The 23,413-nt window shown below is 40.2% G+C and overlaps 1 protein-coding gene across 5 annotated transcripts in view; it reads right to left on the bottom strand.

The window, feature by feature from the left end:
* DYNC1I1 (dynein cytoplasmic 1 intermediate chain 1) overlaps positions 1-23,413 on the bottom strand; it is a 184,452-nt gene that overhangs the window by 45,541 nt on the left and 115,498 nt on the right. For all 5 annotated transcript variants that reach the window (XM_063411939.1, XM_063411930.1, XM_063411951.1 and 2 more), the window contains 2 exons: positions 21,551-21,676; positions 2,502-2,648 (listed from right to left, as the gene is read on the bottom strand). In XM_063411939.1, coding sequence (XP_063268009.1) covers positions 2,502-2,648; positions 21,551-21,676 — 273 coding nt within the window. The remainder of the gene's footprint in view (positions 1-2,501; positions 2,649-21,550; positions 21,677-23,413) is intronic.

Consider the following 23,413-nt stretch of genomic DNA (forward strand, 5'->3'; position numbering starts at 1 on the left):
CAGCCATCAATTTCATGCACAATAAAATTCGAGGCAGAAATGAATAGATGTAAGGAAAGCAGACGAAAAGGACAACCAACTGTATGTAACAGAAAGTCTAAACAGGCTCCTTCCTTTCAAAGGGTTGCTGCCAGATTGCTTTTATTTATCTTGGAAATGAAATCATCATGCAAAAAGGTTTTGTCTTAATTAAAATTTCCTGTTGTCCCAAGTGCAGATGTGTAGTGGGTGTGAAAGGAAATTAGTGAGTAAGCTGTGGGTAGAATTCTCTTTCCTGGTGAATCCAGGCAGTAATCAGTGATACTAAATTTCAGGAAGGTTTAAGTCAGGGAAAACAACATGATCTATCTGTTTCAAATAAACAAAGCAAGAGAAAGAAAAGAGAAAAATCCTTTTTTCACATACAGCAAGACTATTCAGCTCACGTATCTAGCAGTACAAAAAGTAACATCGCTAATGTAGTGTTGTCTTAATTTAATTTTTTTCTTCTCGGCAGCAAAGACTCAAGCCAGCCTTTTTCAACCAAGACCTCATTTATAATTTATGTAAATAATTCCTATGTATGAATATAAAGTAAGCAACTCTTATTGCAAAATCTGAGCACTCCTTAAAACATCATGCTTCCTCATTTTAGACTGTGTAAACACTTACTTATACCAATCCATGACAGCACATAAAGTGCCCATCCACAACTGAAAGTAATTTATTTATATTTTTCAAAAGCAAAACATTACATATTGTTCTATTGCAATAATAAAACTGCTTTAATATATAATTCCAGGAGGTACAATTTTGCTTTAAATGATTTTTGAGTGTAAACAAATTACTTCCCATTAATCTTTGCTTTTCCACTAGATTTTGAGTCCCAGTTGTTCAATTTTCAGTGACAGTCAGCTTCCTGCCACTAGTTTTCTGGTCTGCTACATCTCTAAATTGCACTTCCAGAAGAGACTGTTTCTTTTCATGCGGATTGAACAACATTACTGGCAAAATGAGCAAAAACATTAGGGAAATGAAAAGCAATGTTGAAGTTGCAACCCATGGCACAGATCATTAGATAATTACATCAACATTCATGATAGTGGAAATTTTCAGAACAATATTTGCATTGCCTGGCCCACTAAGCATGTCTGTGCACACCTGTAATTTTTAATATAAGAGACTTGCAACCATAATACTGGCCCCATACTGAGTCTTTAGCAGTAATTCACATGGCATGGCTTCTGGAGTTGTCTTTTAACTCCAGGGATTATGTTGTCACAGTCAACTGAAAGCTGAACCTTGATCTGCAAATTCCAAACATTAGACTTACAGAATTGTAAAAGCTGGAGCTGCAAAAGCACTATCACTTCGTCTGATCCTTCATTCTGCTAGAACAAGATTATTATCTCTCAGAGTGCTTTGTCGAATTCAGTCCCTTATGTGACAGAAAATTTGTGTTTTTCTGCACTTTTTTGCATTTTTTCCTTCTTTCTACTTTCCACTCAGGAATTGCCCTAAGTCCACTCCCAAGATGAGCTACTGCACCTTCCATCTCTCCTGAAAAGTCTGCCCAAGCTCAGAATCTGGAGGAGGGGAGCTCAAGAATGCACAAGATGTTTGTACAGGATGGACTGGATGTCAGTGCCATAGCAGAGTGAGGACACTTTAGCAGGCAACACAGGCTTGTCTCTTCCTCCAGCACAATATGAGTACTTCATGTAAGAGAGTACAGGTGAGTACAGGTGTAAGAGACTGTCCTATCACAGACATCACCCTTGTATCACAGCCAGTCTCTTCTTTCTCAGGCATTTTGTGTTACTGCTCTGCCCATTTATCTTCCGGACATCACTAGAGCCCACTGCCACTATCATTAATTATCTGCAAGTACCTGTGTGTGTCAGCAAAATGCTCTCCTGCATCATTCTATTGAAACAAACTCTTCCTCAGTGTGCAAACTCGGCCCTGTGGCCCTGTCTGGAGCAGATGACCACGGCAGGGATTTACATCTTGCTCTATTAGAAAACAGAAGCAAATTGCCCCACTCTTTCCAAGGGCACCAGTGTCTACTTACAGGAATCCACTATGAGACCCTCATAGGGGCCTAATCTGGTTCAAAGAAGAAATTTGTGTACACCAAGACAACAATAATGACTCAATTTGCCTGTCACATTGGGCTGAGAGACATATACAGCTTCCACAGTGGTCTGGCCCTCTTTAAAATGGGGACAAGAATTACAGTGACACTGTGCTGGCACATAGGTGCCTCACTCAAGTGTTGTACTCAATCCTGCCTTCTTCCTTGGAAAGGAGAGTAATGTCCTGAATTTATTGTACAATGTGTGATGATTAAGCACTTACAAGAGGTGGTTGTTCATGTCTCATATCTATTTTTTCCCCTTCAAGGGCCACACTTCTGTTTTCATCTGTGTGGCAACTAGTATTGAAAACACAGCTAGGCAGCTACCCTTCCATGCTGAGCATCTCCTCTGAGGAGAAGGAGAGGTGTTTTTTACCCTTACCGTGTGAGCAGCAGCAGACAAGGGGGTTCTCTGCACCGGAGTGCGCCTGTGACTGCGATTATCCCACAGGACAATTTGGCCAGAGTACGTTCCACCGACGACCAGGTTCGGGTGAAAGCGGGCGAAACAAACTGACATCACGGAGGACTGGACAAAGAGAGGTAGAGAAGAGAGAGGTTACAAGGGTCAGCCATCCTCAATTCTCCCCCTAGGGAAGCATACTGTAATTAGCATTTTGTATTTTAGGAATCACTGTATGAACTTTACTCACACTCCTTGCACATGAGTAATCCTACTAAAGCCAACGGGACACGTCCAAAGAACTAACTTTGACCCTAAAATATGTTGTTCCACTGGGAATATATAGGCATATGTTCCCTAGAACACATATGTTCTAGGGAAAATACAGGATGAGTCTGAGCATGATTCTAAAAACCTGAGATAACTCTCCATGGCAGTGATGGTAACGTGCTTAATTTCATTTCCAGAAGTGAGAATTTGAACTAACCAGATGCGAACCGAACAAAGAATGGCATCCTGGCCCACGATATCCCATCTGGGAGAGCTCTTACCCTCTTTCTCCTCAACATTTAACTCAGGCAGCTTGAGGCAAGTCTATGAAAGACCCTCTGAAGTTCACCTCAAGGTGTGCTGTCTTGAGAGCATCAGACGACAAGCTGTGTCTTATTGTTGGATCCATGACTGATTCTTCTACTACCAAGGTTTTCTAAGAACAAAGGGAACCACACTTTACACTGTTTAAGCAGAGCTGAGTTCTTCCTCATCCCAATGGCAACTAGTTATCTTTGTATATTTTCTTTAGCTGGGAACGCTTAGGATCCAGACTGGTGTGATGGGTACCCTGGCTACCTGATAGAGTGCCCCACAAGCCAGTATGGAGATTGTTATCTGTCCCAACTACCACTTTTTAATGTCCTTAAAATACATTAGACAGCTGAAGGCCTCAAGGGAACAGTCCCCAGACTTTCAAGCTACAGCCAAGAGCAAGAAGCAATAGCTCCTTCAAGTCTTCCATGCTTTTCTTAAATAATTATTTCCCATTTTTATATAATTGGTCCTGGATGTTATGTCTTTGTTTTATGCAAGTCTTTTTTTATATTTTAATGAATGGATATTTTGAAGTGTTGGTACTCCTATCTGGGAACACATTTTACTCAGTGACAAAGGGTTAACTGAATGACCATATTTCATTTGCATAAAAAGCATGGCAGACATTTATGTAAAGTTTGTTAAATTAGGAACACTGGAGCTGCCAAGCTGAACTAGACCCAGTGTCTACCTAGGTAATGGCCCTATCTCTGGGAGAAGTGGATGGGGTTGTAAAACCTTTGACATGGGCAGATGTTTGTCTCCTCTTCTTACTGCTCCTCATGATGATTTCTAGTGGCTAAAGACTGATTTGAACTTGTGGGAGACTTCAAACACCTTCTGATAGGGCTAGAATTAATTATGCCAACTCTTGATGACTAGAATTAATTATGCTAACTCTTGATGCTTATAACTAAGGTTACTAAGTATAAAGCAAAATGGGAAGTTTAAACAGTTTTTGTTGAATTCATGTGGCTGCCTGATATCAATTGTTTAAAGCCAGATTATGTGCTAAGTGAACTTAATAGACATACCTATAGCATACAGCAGTATATTTAATACTGGGTTTTTTACCTAATGAGTTAATCAAGACAATGCAAAAAAGCTGCCATTATTTTTTTTCTTCTTCACTTTCTCTGGATCCTCATGGCTCTTCATTTGACATCTTACACCTTCCCCTCTTGACTAATGCTTCTGCATACATTTCTCTGATGTTATATAGCCTAGCACCCAATGACTAGATGACTAGTGTACATAAATGCCTATTTTAGTCCATATCTAAGTGCTTGAACTCAGTAATTCCATTATGGTCAGTCATAGCCATGAGAGGTAGCTTCCAAACACCATTTCCAAAGGACCTAGCTTTACGGAAAAGAAACTCCATCCCTAAGGAACAGGATGTAGGTGCTATTAGGAGGGGTTTAAAACTCAGCTGCCATCCAGTTTCCACAGATCCTCCCCCACTTTATAATTAAAACGACCCTACAGCACATGTTCTACATTTTATCTCTTTGTTTAATGGCTTCGTGAGTTGTTTTAATCAACCCTTCTCATTCCTTATAACTAAGCTGACAGATATTCTTACATGAAGTGAAATAGCCAGATGATTTTAAAATAGTACAGCTCCACCACTGTGTACACCCCACAGCAGCTACAAGGCTCCACATGTATTTTAAGAAACCCCAATTCAAACAGTTATTCCACAACAAAGTTCCCAAGTTTGTCCCAAACAAACTTGGGAGACTCTGAAGCAGGGCAAAGAAGCCAAGTGGACAGTGTATTTTTAAAAGTTCTGCTTTCATGGTTAGCATATTTTTGCATTTAGAATGCCAGAATACAGTTGAATGGTCAGGATATAAAATGCTAAAGTGTGTTTTTCATAAAGTTCAAAAATAACCTACAGACATAACACGGGCTTCAGCTCTCTGCACTGCTTCTACTTTTACATCTCGCTCCAAAGCAGCCTGCAATCTTCAAAAGGTGAAATCTTCACATCCTTTTAATTATGTCAGCATTATTTTTCTATCCAATAAAAAATTCTGTCAAATATTAGAATTTAACAATTTAAGGACTCCATTCCATAGCACTTAATTTTGTGATTATTTTCCTAAAATTAATGGGAGTACTCAGATGAGTAAGGGCTGTGAGATCAAGCCCATTCATTTAACAACTTGAAAAGCATTCATTTCTTAGTCTTAATGGGAGAGAGTGGCTGACAGGTCTCCAGTCTGTCTGAACAGCTCTGTGCTCAAGGACAGCAGTAGAAACCATTCCCTCTAAGCCTCTTCTGCCCCCAGGCTGCCTCTTGTTTGCCTGTTCAAGTAGTCTTGCTCCTCTGAAACAGCTTTGCCACTGACTTCAAAGGAGGAGGAACCAGCACATGGTCAGGTTTTTAAAATAACAGCATATCCTTGGTTGCACTTCTGCCACACCCTTCTAGGGAGATCTCACGGCACTTTCCAATAGCAATGGTAAAGCTTCCCAGCTCTTCAGTTAGGGATATTTTATACTGTAGGTGCTTAGTTGCCTGTTACAGAGGACAAAAGCAGCTAGTTTCACAGTATATGGCAACAGCACATAAATAAATGTAGGAGGAATCATGTCAGAAGGCAATTCCACAGGGAGTTTAGCGTTCACAGTAGAAAAGCAGCATTTAAGGCTAGGAGATTCCCAGCACTATATTTTTATGGGTGCCACAAAGCATCTGTCTGAACAACTGCTGGGACCCACAGGCGACAGGCAAAATCGCAGTGTCTGGTCATCTGCACATCTCTGAATTGCACTGTGCAGTGAATCATTTCAGTACTTACTTCAGCTTAATGCTCAGCTGTTTTCTCCCTCTATGCAAATACAGCCTACTGGATTTTGCTTTTTCTGTCCCTCCTTAGCTTTCTCAGTGGCCTTACTGAAGTATTTCTGGTGCTTTTGGCGTGGTGATCTTCCACCCAGATGCTCTACTCATAGTGGGGCCACAGTACTGGTGTTGCTGCCTCATCCCCTGTGCATGCTCCGCCTCTCTGAGGAGCAGATATCTCCAAGGGCCAGAGGAGCAAACCCGAGTTAGTTCCATGTGGGAGCACTGCCATGAGAGAGAGCTCGGGCTGGTAAACCTGGGTATTTTGCCTGGCAAACAGGCGATCCTGATTCTCAAATGCTAAAGCTTCTGCTCCCAGCTGCTGCAAGAACAGCACTGAAAACATAATTAAGAAATAAAATATAAGATGTCCATGCTCTTGTTACAGCAAAGAGAGGGCTGGGCCTCAGGAACAAAAGTGTTGCCCAGCCCTTGGAGAGGTCTGCAGCTGTGGGGAGGAAGGCAGCCCTTTGCCCTCTGCCTTGGTGGGGGGGTCAGCTCACCTCAGCCCGTGGGGAGGAGCACTGTGGAGCTGCCTCTGCCTCCCTACTCCTTCCTTCCCTCCATCCCCACAAATGCACTGATCCAAACAGGCCCCCAGCCCTCTTCAAGTGGCTGGCAAAGCTGTTTTTTATTTTAGAAGCTTAATACAGCCCAGATTTGGATTAATGACGGCATATCCCGTCAACCACAGGTACACGTGCTTGGGACAGACAGTCATTTAGCTTCTCCCTGCTGAGCAGCCTGACCTCAGTACCCACATCTGATGTGTGTAAGGCCCCGGAGACTCGGCTGTCTCTGCTCATGTCCATACGCTCGCATGGCACTCTGCCCAGCCACCAGTCAAACAAGTTCACACAGACCTGGGTGCTAAATAATAATAACTCTCAATAGGCAGTGACTACTGCCTTCAGCCAGACCTCTTCTGCAGGAAACCACCCCCGGAGCCAGCATTGCCATACTGGTGCCATATGCCTACGCCTGACACCAGATGTATCTCAAAAACAATACTTTGTCAGTGGGAAGAAGCAATCCCAGGAGTTCACAGGGATTTCTAGGCTCCAGAAGACCAGGTTATATTGCAGCAGGCTTCTCAGGAAGCTCCTGGGTGGATTTTCTAGCTGAGCACATGCATGTAAAAAAGCACTACCATCAGTGGCATGCTGCTGTGGGTCACTCTGACACAGACAATTGTAAGCAATGAAACCAACTGCTGAGATCACAGAATCATAGAATCACAGAATATGCTGAGTTGGAAGGGACCCATCAGGATCATCGAGTCCAACTCCTGCACAGGACCCATTAAGAATCACCATGTGCTGAGAACCTACCCAAACACTTCTTGAACTCTGTCAGGCTTGGTGCTGTGACATTTTCCTGGGGAAGCTTGTTCCAGTGCTCAACCACCCTCTGAGTGAAAAACCTTCTCCTGATATCCAACACAAATCACTCCTGATGCAGCTTCATGCCATTTCCTTGAGTCCTGTCACTGGTCATCACAGAGAACAGACCTGCCCCTCCTCTTCCCCTCATGAGAAAGTTGTAACTGCAATGAGGTCTCCCTTCAGTCTCCTCCAGGCTGAACAGACCAAGTGACCTCAGCTACTCCTCATACAGCTTTCCCTCAAGGCCCTTCACCATCTTTGTTGCCCTTCTTTGGACACTCTCTAACAGTTTAATGTCTTTTTTTATACTGTGGCACCCAAAGCTGCACACAATATTCAAGGTGAGGCTGCCCCAGTGCAGAGCAGAGCAGGACAATCCCCTCCCTTTCCCAGATGTGATGCTGTGCCTGATGCCTCCCAGGACACGGGTGGCCCTCTAGCTGAAGTGGCAGATCCTTTTCCATGCCTGTGGAACTGAGAGCAGAGGGGCAAAGCTGTGGTACTCCTCCATAGCTGAAACCATGAAAAGGTGCCATACTGATAGCCCTTCATCCATAGGAACTGAAGAACAGGAACTGAACCACTGATCACTTATGTCTGCCCTCCTGAGGAATAAATAAATAAAGAGGAAGGCCAGAAGTACACATGCAACTTACTCATAACCTTTTGTTCTCAGTCCTGCTCATCAAGAGCAGCATTTACAGTCTAAGCACTCACAGTCCCTCTGAGAACTGCCCGGCCTTCTTCTGACCAGGCAATCAGGACACCATTTCATTCCTGCATTGCTATACACACATGTATCTGGCCCGCTACATCATAGGGATGATATACTTCAACTACAAATGTGAATTAAAACTATCATCTAGAAAAAAACAGCAACTGAATTATTAAATAAAGCCCTTTTTTTTCGTGGCCAGTCATGGACTGAGAATAATCACAGGAAGTGGCAGTATCAGATCTGAACACTTTCCCTGGTTTAGGGAACTTTCTATGGTTTTGCACCACAAGAGGTGTGAGTTGTCTTGAAAGAGGGAGCTTTAGGGTGAGTTTGCTCTGGCTACCGAGATACCTGATATTGTACACTGAAATACAGCCTGTGTTTCTTCCAAGAGTCCTGTTTATTTTTACTACCTGCTATTGTGAATTTGGATATTTCTGTGTTACATATAACTGCTAAGTATAATTAGTAGTAATAAGAATACAGCAGAGAGATTAGCAACAGAATTACAGTTGGTTTTGAAATTAAATTTGAAAAGGAAGTTAAAAAATGATTTATGTGTACAAAAACCTTAATCAAAGAGGTAACCTCTTAATTCTAAAAGCTTCAAATTCCAAGACTTCTGTACTGCTCCCCTCCAACTGTCTTCCTATTAAACTATGAAATAACATCTGAAAGATTTTGTGCTAGAGATTATTTGCGGTACCATACAAAATTCACCCCTACTAAAAATAAAATAAAAGCAGTTGACATCCTTCACATATTAAAAAAAATAAATAGAACCAAACAAACACTTCTTCAAACCAAATGTCAGAACTCTGTTTAATTAAAAAAAGGAAGTTTATACTTGGTTATGCTGTGTGTCGACATCTACCCCTTTGATTTACAGGAGTATGGACGGGAAAGAACAGATTGCTTTATTCAAGAGAAAGAAAGGAGGGAGGGGGCCCAGTGTGACAGGAAAGAGTGTAGGCTGTATTAACTTCAGTGCTTGTTAAAACATGAAGGATTAATGGTAGAAAGGGAGAGAAGAATTGTGAATGTCTCCAGTTTAGGATCTTCAAAAATGTTTGGGGATTCTAAGAATGTCTCACCAGACCACATGAAAGCTGCGCAGAGAGACTCAGCCACACGACTGCTCTAAATCCAAAGCTGGTATTGCTCCACTTATGCCATCAAACCAAAGGAGCTGAAATGTAGCCACAAATTAAATTTATTTTTATTGAAAAAGTACTAAGTCCTTAAAAATAAGGAAAAGAATATGTCAGGAAATGCAGTCTTTCTTAGCCGAGTTTACAGGGTAGGTAGCTCTGACATCTAACCTCAGTGCTGACATCTGAGTATTGCAGTAGAATCAGAGCACTCTGCCCAAGTCTGCAGAAAGGCAATATCCAGCCAGCCTTATGACTTCATTTCAAATAGAGCAGAAAGCTGGAGCTTTCTGCTTTCATCTCTGTAACTGCAGGTTCAGCCCATGTAACTACAAGAGAAAAATAATCGGGAAAAAATCCACAAGCTGCCTTTGCAAAAGGGAATCTACACTTCAGGCCTTCTGCAAAGTGCATTTCCTGTTATTATTAATTCAGCGGTGTCATGGTGACTCAGAAGAGCAGCAAAACTGCTTGCTGTATTGCAAGTGCAGATAATCCTAATACTTCTCAAATTCAATACAGGGAGATCCTGCATGCCTTTATCCATGAGCCAGCAATAGATTCAGTAACCCTGAATTTACTGAAATTACTGCACACACATGCAAGCCTGAGCATACAGTCTTTGCTGAGCATCATACAGTCTTTGTTAGACTGATGATGAGATGATTAAAGCCTGGAGAAATAAGGAGTAATTTCATAACAACAGCACATCAAAATAAGGTTTTCTTTCCACCCAACTACTTAGCTGCTAAGTACCCAAATATGTTTGTTTTCTCTGATTAGGACCTGGCTGCTTATCAGATCCCAGGTCAAACCATTAATGTCCATGTGCCTGCATGTTGGAGTAGCAAGCACTTCCTTGGTTTGTCCATTTTATTTAGGTCATGATACTCTACAGTTACTCATAAGCACTCTTAATGGTTTTGATTAAATTACTGACAAGTTTGAAGTGATGGGACTACACCACCCTTTCAGACCTGGAGCCTGGGGGCATGTGTCCGTGAGTGGAGCACAGAGACCTTCTACTGTCCCCACTCATTCCACAGGCTGGCCACAATTTGGAGCAGATGCTAAGTGTCAGCTTGAGCATGGCAGTCTGGCGTGCAGTTTGCATGCAGCAGAGCTCACTGATTCCAGCTTTGCATTAGCCAAAGGCTTCTGGACCAGAGCTGCTATACATGTAGGGCCATGGTGTCACTGCCTGCTACCACTGTTAACTATAGCTGCAAGTTTTGTGGCACAGAGATTACTCTACTTTGATGGTTTTGTAACAAAATCCCCACTAAAGCATCTCAGTCTGATGAAGGCCTTTAGAATTTAGCGACTAATAGCATTACCTGAAAAATTTACTTGGTGCAATGGTTAGAAACGCCAGATAAGCATCTTTATGTTAAGCACTGCAAATGAAATCAGATCTAGAGAGGCACATACTCAAAATACCATGCAAACATCATGCCTTCTGTAAGTGTTGAGGTTAGACAACTCCTAAAAAATCTCTGAAGGTGAAGCCACTTCTGTCTAGCAATTACCTGGGGAACCGGGCTGTGAGAGACAAATCCAGGAATTTTGATCACTCTTTCTGAATTACTTCTGAATATTATTTCTCTGATATTATCTGATATAAAACATAGGTGTACACTTAGCAGTCAGCCCCATGCTCATAAAGTGCCACAGCCATTTGTCTCAAGACTTAAGTCTTAACCTGCACATTTCTCCAGGCAGAATCTTCTTCCTGCTGGAACTAGGACCAGGCCTCAGGAGGAGGCTTAAGAGTCCCTGTCCAGGGGTGTTCTCATCTAGCACTATGCAAAAGTAGAAGAGATCCCCCAGAGACTGAGGTTAGGCTGGGATTTTGGTGTCCTGGACTCTTCTCCTCACAGTGCAAGCACAACAGATAATCACTTGATGGCAAGTTCTGGAAATACCAGAGTCAGGCTTTAGAGAGCCCACAGAGACAGCAAATTCCAGATCTGGAGAACAGGAATAGAAACACAATTTATTTTCCTGCTGTGGTGATGGTTTTGTGGTTTCTATGGCAGCAGTTCCTCAAACCAATGCATTTGATCAACCAAACTATGTGAAGCCACAGATGAATTAGAAACCAGTACAGATGCTGCAAGAACAATTATCTACAACTCAGCCTGTGAAACTGGCTGTAGTAGTCAGAGCTGTTTGTAGCACTGAGTCCAAACCCCACAAGAAATGCAAAGGCCATAAGAACTGAGGCACAGTTAGAAGATTGAACATATTGAACCAGGAACACTTTAAAGCCCCTAACAAGTGATAAACTTACTTAAGTCCATCTTTTCTCAGAAGTCCATGAGCTTAATTGTAATTAATTCTAAGTTCTCCATTATTTTAATGACTCAAACCCTGCTCACAGCCAAGTAAATAGGTAAGTGCTTTCCTTAACCAGCAATTTTTAAATCCAGGCCTTCTGAAAGCAAATGACCTCCATTCTGTGAGGAAAGAAGGACACCCTGATGTTCAGATGGTCCTGGGAAGACTCTGTAGACGTAGAGACAGTTTCAACCCAGCAGACTTCCACATCAATATCAGAGACAGGGAAGGGAAAATGAGTATGAAGTGTCAGAGACAGACTCACTGAATTGCCAGTGTTGGGAGCCACATCTAGAGATTGTCTAGTCCAAGCCCTTTGTCAGAGCAGTATCAGCTGGAGCAGGTTGTTGATGACTGTGTGTAGCTGCGTTTTGACTGTCTCCATGGATGGAGACCCCATCACCAGCTCAGGTTGAGCTTCTCATCAACAAACACCCCCAAGTCCTTGATGGGACGTTTCATAATGAATCTCTATCCTGCCAGGAAGAATGGATTTATCCCAGAAAACTCATGTCAGCAGTTCTGCACTATGCAGTCCAAATTTGGCTTAGTCTATTTGTTTACAGATGCAAACATGACATAGTAAAGGTTAAAGGTTAAATATGGTTTTCTCTCCATTTAATGACTGGTGATTTATTATATGTTCATGAACAATATGGAACTGAAGTGGCGTTGATATTTTTCTTAGCTACAAAAATACTAAACTATGTTCTAAGAGCAATCAAATGAATTAATCACAGGTGCTAATGCACTCTGGCACATTTTGTTGTAGAGATAATGAAAACACTCTGATCTCTCCAATATGACAAACTGCTAAAAGCATATTGCTTCTTGTATGTAGGACACTTGCTTGTCATTTTATGCTAAAATAAATGTTCTTTAACTTTTCTTTCTCTTTGCCCCATGGGAAACATCTTCCAAGGATAATATCAGTATCTCAGCCACGTGGCACGTGCTTCTGCTTTCCCTTTTTGGGAAGCCAGGAGTGTTAATCATCATTAAATCAATGTTGTGCATATACAAAAGTTCTTTTTAAGGAAGTACTTGTCAGTCATCCAGCCATGGGGGCAGAGGGCGGAAAACTGTTGATTTTAGACTTAAGGCAGTGGACAGTTGTATCCTGGGCTGTAATGATGGATTCCTTGGTTTCTGGGGCCTTTTACAGCAATTTAGAAGAGTAACTGTTATATATTTTGTGCCAGGTAACACAAAAAGAGGCTTCACTCCTCACATAGAGCTCCCACAGGGAAAAAAATCATGAGGTGAAATAATTTTCTTGAATTTGGACCAAATGTACTCTTCGTGGCAAGTAGTTTACACTGAGAACAGTTACATAACCCAAACAGAAAAGTCATGCCTATGGCTGTTTGTCCATCATTTGCAGTGCAGCTAGGGAACTGCATGGTATTTTACATCCTTTATGGAAAAAAATTCAGTGGAAGTATCTCAGTGAATTATTGATTTCACATCTGATCCTGCATTTCTTGTTCACCTAAAACCCTTTTAGCACTGTGAGTTTCAAATATACAAAAAATACATTAAATGTAATGTTCATATCAACAAAGTTCTTTTCTCCCTTCCTTCCTTTTTGCACTAGGGTATGTTGAAATGTAACCAAATCAGCAAACTCTAAATGACAAAACAACCCCAGGAACAACTGCAGGATTCGAGGATTTTTTTTCTCTGCAATTTTGGGATAGTGTGACAAATCTGCATTTTTTTATCAACAGAGATTTTCAAAATTCCAGGTTGAACGAATAATGTCGTGTTTGTAAGTATCAATAATCTAAGCCATCTGCAGAGGAATGGTTTTGCAAAGGCATCTCTTTCAGGACACTGTGGATTTTGTCACTGCTTGAGGTTTTGGCAAACCATCAATATCACTATAATTTTCTCTCATGAAATATAGTTTTTGACTGAGATTTTTTTTCCCCTTAGCTAGCTAAAGTTTAAAAATATTGCATGTCTAACTCGGCAAATTCAAAAGTTAGGCTTTCTCCAAATAGCGTATTAGATGCCAGTAATTCAGAAAGGTATAATGTGAGTTATTAGTGAAATAAAGAAACTTAAAAAATAAAATAAAATTGAATGCTCACTGTATCAGGTAGCCAACATATTCTTTATATTTGGTCTGAAAGTAAGATTACAGAACTTTAGGAAGAGAAATAGCACCTTTAAGTGCTGGTTCACCACAAATGTCAATTTTCACACTTGCAAAAAGCACAGTGCTATTGCTAGTAGTGACAGTGTATCATTTAAGTGTATGACATCTACCCCCTCCAAAAAAGGCTTAGATGTGAGAACTGCCTGAAATTTTCTATCCAAGACAGGCAAAGTTGTCACTTCCTAATTACTTGATTCATAATTGAAATCTCAGTTTCAAATGAGGAGGATGATCTGTGTTAAGCCTTGCTGTAAGCAAAGGAGCATTCTGCTGCTAGCAGACTTTGTATGTATAAACACAGTCCTCAAATAATTCAGAATGTTAATTAATAATAAGGGAAGTACACCCACCTTTTGTATTAGCAGTCATTTCACAGACTGACATGGCATACAATTATTTTGTTATACAAATTGGCTTTGATGGGTGTGTCACTCTTCAGGGTTCTGTACAAGACAGCAAGAGAGCCAAGTCATCATGGAAAAATCAGCTTTGCTAAGGGTCTGTAAAAGATACAGTTAAAGCCCAAGGGAAGGTATGCAACTTTGTGACATCCCTTTAGACTAAATAATGATGTGTATTTGCTCTCTGACCTTGCCTGGAAGAGGGTTTCCTGCTCCCACTCTTGGTATGAAAAATATAATGATTTGAGTTTTATGGACATAAGTCAGGGTTAAGAGATTTTAGGACTGAAAGGTGAAGGGCTATGTGGAAAACACGGCACACTTCACTTTGAACTGCAGATGCTAGTAGATTCCACACTAACAGCTGTGGCATTTCAGCAGTAAAGCAAGACTGGTGATTTCAGGACCGGCTAAGACTTTGTGGCACACAGAGCCAGAATATACATTTCCACATTTTCAGTGCCTTTTCTGTCCTCCTCACCAATATCTTTGACAGGAGACAGGAGACAGGAGACTCTGTCGCTTGTACATGTGGTCCTCTTTGTACCCCTCTACAAATCTGCTGCATGCAAGTCTCTCCTCTCACCTAAGACACCAAAAACCATTTTCCAAGTACTACACTTAGCCTTCAGGTGTGTGAGTGTAACTTCTACTGACTCACACACGATCTCTCCACAAGTATTGGGGCACTAATCTTAGGCCAAGTGATAGTTATTTTTGATCAACAATGGCTAGAAGTTATGTACCTTCAATGGGAGGAGCAAAAAAACACAACTGGTATCAGCTGAGAACAGAGGGAAGAATCTAAAACAAAAGCCCAAGAGACAAGACATGGGCTCTTGCTTACTGACATCTTCATGGCACAAACTGTATTTCCACATTCCAAACAGAACCATGGCAGAGGTTTCAAAAGTTTTGAAACAGGAACAGAGTAAATATGTCCTTCTATCGCAAGCTGTAGCTGAAACCCTTCCTCTCCCCTAGTCATATAGTTAGAATTAGAACTTCCCCCAAACTGTAATTCAAAATGGCACAATTAAGCATCTGCATTAATTATTACAGTGTGCAGATAACCATAAGCACAAATGTAAGAGCAACAGAGTGCCCCAGAGAAAAGGCAGGGCAGAACTTTACACAGCTCCACAAAGATCCACAAAGCTCCACAAAGATCATCCTCCAAAGATCATCATCCAATGATGCACAGCAGGAAGCAAAACTGAAATGAAAAGAAAACAGCCCCTTTATCTCTGAAGAAGCCCTCCTTGGTATGACTGACAACATTTTGGTATGTGTTGCAAAAGTCGGCAACAAATTTGGGACCCTGGGTGCTGAGGTATTCCCACTATGACAGCTGCCCCAGTATCTCCGCAGGCAGGCATTCAGAAGCCCATTTACCAGTGAACTACTACAAAAAAAGGCAGAATATGATTCATGTTTAGGATCATAGGGTCATGAAGAAACTCAGTTGGAAAAAACTTTCTTTTCTGAAGAAGGGGTTTGTGGATTTTTTGGGAAAATTTGCAGTCAGCTCAGAACCACATGTCTTCTCTGACATTTACAGCCCATTAAAGACTGATCACAGGTATCCTCTCTCACTAGAAACTGAGAAAAGAGATAAGTCAGCTCTCAAATTGGATATGCTGGATTATTGGATCAATTTTACCTAGGAAAAGTTTGTGAAGCTTAGAGAGAGTTCAGGGTCTTTCACTTCTTTTATGTCTCTGAAGAACTGAATCCTTGCTTGAAACTTAGTGCTAACAAGGCGAGGAAGTTTTTGTGGAAAAGTACCATTATAACTAGAAGAGAAAATTTTCTTCATTTTTTACATATTCCAACCATACTTTCTGGACTTTCCTAAACTTCTTGCAGTATTGCTTTTCTTTAGAAGCTCTAGAGGCACTGACCTCTAGTCTGGCTTCCATAGAGAAGGAAACTCAAGGACAAGAGGAAAAGGAGGATATTAGTCATTCAGGCTTTTGCCTCAGCCTGTTCCACACACAAGTCTTGTGGATTTGGGCGCTCAGCACCTTTAGAAGGCAGGCTGCTGGAGCAAAAGGCACATCTGAAGGAATTTATGTTGGCTTTGAAAGAGCAGACAACAACAAAGGAACCAAATCAGGAAAAAAAATAAGGCAACTCTGGCCAAAATCAGCCACTAAATATAGCCTTTCACTTACCTCAATGCATCTAATTCTAAGATATGCATTTATGACTCCATCTATTTAGTTGAAAAGGGAAAGACCACACCAGGATAAGCAACGAAGAGTGGTCAAACACATAACTTAATGGCAGTGTATGGAAGCCACTACAAAAAAGCTAGGGGAGAATGAAACATTTTGTGGTGCAGCTGAGTAGCTGATTTCTTTACCCAATCCACCAATATTTTCCAAGCATGGACAGCTTTTCTTGAAATTAAAATAGAAAACACAAATCCCCTTTCCCACAAAAAAAACCCTGACAGTTTAGTAAAAAGATGGAACTAACCAAGTAAATCTGACTGCATAGCATTTTAGGAAAAGGACAGAAATAGCTGCAGCTATTGAAAGTGATATACTGCTGAAATATTTTTGTGATTATGCTTAAAGTCCATCTGACTCCTTGAAAGAACCCTTAAATGGTTACTGCTTCCTCAGATAAAACCTACTTCACATGTGCTCTTCTTCTTTAAAAATACACTGAATGTAGTTGTTTCTAAGTGTCAGATCTGTACTTCTCACTGCCCGTTTGAGACCTTTGGAAAAGACATAGCTGGCAAAGAGGAAATTAGTAGATCAGGAAATAATCCATAATAAATCAAAAGACAGTCAATGCCGTAATTTTTTGGTTTCTGTTATCATTAGATTTGGTGTAGTAAAGCAAGTTCTTTACTTTCCAATAACAATACAGAATCCTCCAAATCAGAAAGTAACATTCAATTTGGTTTATTTGCAAGAAACTAATATCTTTAGCTGTCGTCCTCCTCTACTCCTCTTCTCCTGAAATGATGGATGCTTGAATCTGAGATCCAGATACCTCAAGCAAGTTTAATAACCCCTCTTCAGTTCCAGAAGAAAGGAAATGGTTTGTAATACCCTCAAGTCCCTTAGATACAGTGATTATTTCTTTTCCTTGTGCCTTCTGTCTCTGCAAATCAAACCCAAAAGCTTTGAGATCTGATAGAAGAGCAATGCTGTACACATGCTAACAGGCCCTGCTGAAAGAAGGGGTATAAAGCTCAGACTATTATGTACTAGCCCATCTACTGCAAACTCGGAGCTCTCATCTGCCTCACTTGACCAGATATGTTGTTTCAAAGTTTCAGATACTCTTCAGGTCACTTTGGCTTAGAAAGCTTAGATCAGACCACCATGAAACAGAAAAAACATCAGGGGCAGAGATGATGAGTAGTACAAATAACCCTCATAATGAATTTTTATTTGTATGTTCAGGGAAAAAACACATTAAGAACATAAAAGCACTTTCTGAAAAAGACAGAACTATTGAGAAATATGGTTGCTGCTATTCCATCAGTCAATGGCACGGGAATGTTCACACACAAGGCCAGCCCCCTGTATTGCAGAAATCAATATAGGATTGAGCACATATTGAGTCAGATCATCAATAACTGTGAGACAGGATTTTTGTTTTTGTCATCCCTACCTAAAAACAAATCAGCAGTAGCTGAGAGAAGCAGTGTGAACCACTGCTTAAAATTCTCCCAACTAAACCAAGGGAGAGTCAATGTGATTTCCATGTTGTTGCTGGAATTCATTCCATCTCTGTATTCTGCCAAAACAACCCAACTAGGGATGACTCATCTGCCTGGTTTCATAAAGTACTTCTGAGAGGCATGTGTCTTGCCTTTGGAATGCTCTGGATTACACCAAGAGTATGTGATGCTCCAGCATGGGGGAAGAGGACATCCCTGACTCTTCCCTACAAAGATATTCCCAATCTGCAGTCTGCAGTATTAACTGCATGCTCTATTTATTTCTCACTGCCCAAGGAAGGCATTGAGCATTCATTCCTTTGGTAAATGATATCACCATTCCAGTTTTGCTTCTGAAACAATTTTTGCTTGCATAGGAAAATAAATGAACAAATTGTCCAATCCTTCATTCTTCCCTGTTTTCCTATTGCTAACCTTGTGGTAAAGAGATGTATGATGAGCTACAGAGGAAAAAATCTGGGAGTCAGAGCTAAAATACTGTCAGCACATAAAGCAGAAATATAAAAACCCAAAGAAGGGCAAAAAATAAAACACATAGAAGAAAAGAATATTCCACAGGAGATGAGAGTAGAAACCATAGGACAATTTTAGAAAGCATCTGATAGAGAACATGTCTCTATCAGATGAATTAATCAGTAAGCATGTCCACTTGGCTAGTTTTCCTTTTTTCTTTAATGAATATTAATGAAAATTGAACTCAGTATTTGTAGCACAACACATTATAGAGCTATGGAATTTACTACTAATTAAATTTTATTGATGAGACAATAATTTAATATGGATATGAATTTAATTTAATATGAATTTAAATTGGGCAAGAATTTCATATTTACAGAATACACCACCCCTCACATTTGAGGACTGAAATAAAATGTTTTGCTGACTGGAGTTAGGCAAAACCATCCTTGCCAGTAGATCTGTACATAATTGTCTGTCATGGCTGATAGACAACTTGGTTCTGGCAACTTTCAGCATTTCACATTCTCCTGTGTAAGATTAAAAACAGTCTCAGAAAGTGGTAAAGAAAATGAAGAAATTCCATGGTATGCATCTGGATAATACATTAGGAAAGACACGAAAACATTAAGGGTTCTAGCTCCAAGAATTTATCAAATGTGCACAATTGGTCTCAGAAGTTCTCCCTGCTGCTGTCCAGAGATGCTTCACACATTTATCTCTATTGATGTTAGCAGAACTCCTGGGGTGAAATATCCTACAAGTTTCTCAGAAATACCTTCATAAACCTATTTATTGATCTGGCTTCTCAGAAGTAGCTTGCAAAAGCTCATTGACAGTCACACCTGAAATTAATTTCTACTTCCTTGTGTCTTGCTCTCTGAACCCCAAAAATTGAAAGGGAAAAGGTATATTAGTCAGTATCTTGTAGCATTTTTATAGAAAGTCTTTGGGAAGGGAAATAGAAGCCTATTATACTCAAAGTACTGTGTTTGTCATATCTGGGCAACCTAGCTATAACACTAAGGTGTGTGTTCATCTCTAGCTGTTGGGCTGGACTGTGGTAAGGTCATTTATTTGGTGAAATAAAAATTGGGCCTCTCTCTCTCAGAAGGCCTAGAGAAAGAATCAAGACTGAATAAGGGAATGTTTCTCTAGCAAAATAGTAATATAAATGATATGGGGCTGACTAATCACACAGTTAGTTTCCACTAACGGAATATCATGATGATCTAGAGAACTCAAATCCAGACTATGAGCTAAGATACTGCTCTCTTCTTTTTTTCCATCTGATTTAGTTACAACAAAACCTGTGTTCAAGAGACCAAGCTGCATACTTTTTGATTCCCCATTTAATCACATGTGGGTATTCCCATCTGATCTGAAGATATGCAGAAGATACTCCACATCAAAAGCCCTGTAATGGTGGTTCAAAACACAGATCCAACTTATAATGGATTTATAATGCAAATTATCTATGGTCAGTTTGAAAAGAAAATAAATATTTCCCATGGGCAGAACTGATCTTTAGCTGAAAGAGAATGAATCCAGGATACTTGTGCAAGCACAGTGTCCTATATGTTTCTCAATTCACAGGTTTTAAGATTTCAGTTCTAAAAGTGAGCACATCCAACAATGTGAGGAACAGACAGAAGCTCAGCCATGCCAAATCCCTGGCCACCACTTTGTCCTATGTAGTAGGAGAGTGTAGCCTGTCTCAATGCTTTCAATGCAGTAAATCATACCTCTCCTGCTTAAGTTTATCTAGATAGAACTTTAATGGAACAAATTGTTATGTCTTTAGTCAATCTTCTGTGTACACAGGAGGGCTACCCTGAATCTGATCATTATCTTGCAAAATCAATGTAGTTTAAGGATTATCCTTCCTAGAAATGCCATCTCTTCTGTTGGAAATTTTGTTCAAAACATTAAGCTGCATGTACATCATAGAAGAATCTGAACATGGGACCTGAACTAAGACCTTAAGCAGTCTGAAAGAACACGTTGGCTGCCAAATATGATATCCAGGAAAATACAAGTCCTCATTTCAAAGGTAATATACAGCCCCCCCCCCCCACCACACACATACATATTTATATATATGTATATAAATCTGTATGGCATATTTGCAGGCCTAAACTCCTTGTGAAGTTGTTTTTCAGTATAGCAAATTAAAAAAATATGCCCAGAATTAAAGGTTACTTAATCAGGTTGAAGCTGCAACTTCAATTCCAGCAACTCCCTCCCACTATGTTACATCTGATAAAGTGCCCAAGTCCAAACATAAACTTAGTTCAAAAAGATGTTTGGTCCTCAAATGTAAAATGACACTTAGCTTACACAATTAGCCAGGTAATACATATCCTTCCAAGAGAAGCAATTTTTACCACAGAATTATCTGTGTTTTACTAATCTCTGATTGTTAAGTTTTACTTTGCTGAAGCTTTTCCATATGGCTTTTTGAATACCACTGTCCTGCATTTAATTACCACAGAGGGATATTAATGAAGAGGTTTGAAGCTTGGCCCAAGCCCTGTTCCACAGTTTGGTCAGTTTGATGGAGATAGAGCCAGAGAGCTGAACACTTCTGTCAATATGAGGCTGTGCCATTTCACACACAAAAGCAGTGGCAAAAGAGTAGTAAACAGACATACAGAAATAAAACACTCAACTATTTTTGAATTGTCCATAAACTTCTAAGCCAGCATAATTGTAAAGTAGCACTGAGTGAAGTGACCTAAATGGACACTGACCTTTGCTGACCTAAAGCACAGTCAAACTGACTGACCTAAAGGAATTGGTGGAGTAGTTCTTGAAATTGAGACCATTTTGATCGAGCTGGAAGTCAGACACATGTCCAAAAATGCAAAATTTACTACCCAATTTGAAAGGCTAAAAATGATATTGAGCAGAAGCAAGGCAAGGGTATGCAGCTTGAGTGCAGAGGATGCGAGGAAGTTAACGTGGGTGGGAAAGCATGTGTTACTGCCTGGATGAGGAAGTGGTACACCACAGTTACTCCATAAGTGCGAGGGATTTATGAACTAAATCTCCTAGGGACTGTTTTAAATAGACAAAGAATGACATGCAGCCCTGACAGGCTTTTGTTTGAGAAGGCTGCTTGCCTTCTAAAAACACTGTCACTTTACACTTACTAAAAGTGCCTATTTTAACCTTAACCTTTTCCTATAAACAGTGAGGAGATGCACCATGTAGTTAATTGTTTTGTCTAGCACAAAATCAATGGCTTCCTCAGCCTTACCTGACAATGGAACACATATTCTGGTGTGGTTTTCTTGAACTTCATGTTCCACACCAAGGCTACCCCATCAGGCTCATGTGGAGCATCTTCATTATTGTTATAAGATGCAACCATTAATTCAGGATACTAGAATGGAAAAGAAAAGGCAAATGAAATAACATGAATAATGAAAAACCTACACAAAATCATAGCAGACAGAAATAATTTACACTAAATGTGCAATATCTGGTTTTAATTAAAATACATGCTAGTTCAATCATATCATTCTGCTTCATTTTGGTTTTACATTTTACTCATCCCTAACATCCTTAAAGTCCCTGATACTTGCTCTCTATCAGTTATTTGCAAATATCACAAAGGCAATGCTATTTTCTGCAGGTAATTCTTAAGAAAAGACAACTAGCAAAATATTTTTAAAGGGAATGAGAAGAAAGGAGGAGGAAAAATTTGAAAGCTTGAATAATTTTAATGTATTTCCTTAAACATCTCTTCAGGGACAAACTGCTGTCTTAATTGATTTTGATAAAAAAACACTATGACCATAGGGTTGACTTGCTTTTATTCTGAAATTCACTTTTTTTCAGCATTCCTGAAAATTATTCTTTCTTATTTTATTATGCACTCTTATTCACTTATGCACAGAATCAACTTGAAAGCCCTTCTTGATGATTCAAATGGCAAACAAAACATTTTCTTCGTGGAAGCTCAGTTTTGCAAGATGCTGAGGTCATCTTGTAAAGCACAGGGTGACCTTGAATTCCACTGACTCACTAAGATTGATGCAATGAGCACTCTAAAATCAGAACTGCACTTTTTTGTATACCCATTATCCACTGTTGTATAAAAGTAGACATGCAACACCCATATTTATTTGCTTTGCTTATATATACACATATATATATACATAATATCATATATGAAAAATCAGAATTTCACACTGTCTTGATGACCTTGCATCATTTTAAAGCACTATATATTACATCATATGTAATAATTTATCCACAAATTTATCCATCAATTACTTTCTGTCCAAATAGTAACTCCCAGTTGTTCACTCTCCCATGTTTGACACTAGGCATCTCTGGTAACCTCTGTCCTTCCCTCTAAACATTTGCCTATTGAGAGAGATAAGGCAGTGGAGATTATGGCATGTCCAGAGAAAAGCAGGTGGCTTCTGCGGACCAACAAGTCACCAGCTCAAGTTCTGCAAGACCTACAGTCTCCTTTTGTAAATTAGAATTGCTTTCCCTCAAAATTTCTCAGACTTTTTGTCTTTCCCAGGTAAATTCTTGCCAAACTATCCACCACTTTACAGAAGAACAGTGCAGCTGGTAGATTCAAAGGAAGTAAGACAAAGAAATTCTCATCTGGGAGCTGTGAATTTGATCCAAAGACACTTTAACAATAAAAAGAATCCCAAACCACCACCCTCTCTATCATTATTATTGGGGTCTGAACCTCTCTGCTCTCAAAACCCATTTGGAAGAAATAATACACCCAGTTGTAACTTCTGCTACCAGCAGCTGTTGCTTCCCATTCTGTACACTTCCATGGATAATGTATCACAGTGCTGATGATTTTTCTATTCACTATTTCATCACTCCAAATGAGCCTGGACCCATGTGTGGCAGAATCAGCAATGACACATGGACACCGTAGCCTACCCCTTTCCCATTTAAATGAAACTCTGACTAGATTTTTACCTATATCCCTCCAGACCCTTGCTGCTGCCACAGCTTGTAAAAACGACTTAGAACCCAATTCACTGGCATGGAATTTAGAGGATGCAGTAGTCTAACCATGTCCTCTCTCTCACCAAGCCCTGAGGGACACCTGAGGGTGAATTAATCCCACACTTGAGAT

This window comes from Prinia subflava, chromosome 1 (genome assembly GCF_021018805.1).
Source record: "Prinia subflava isolate CZ2003 ecotype Zambia chromosome 1, Cam_Psub_1.2, whole genome shotgun sequence".
Classification (NCBI taxonomy): Eukaryota; Metazoa; Chordata; class Aves; order Passeriformes; family Cisticolidae; genus Prinia; species Prinia subflava.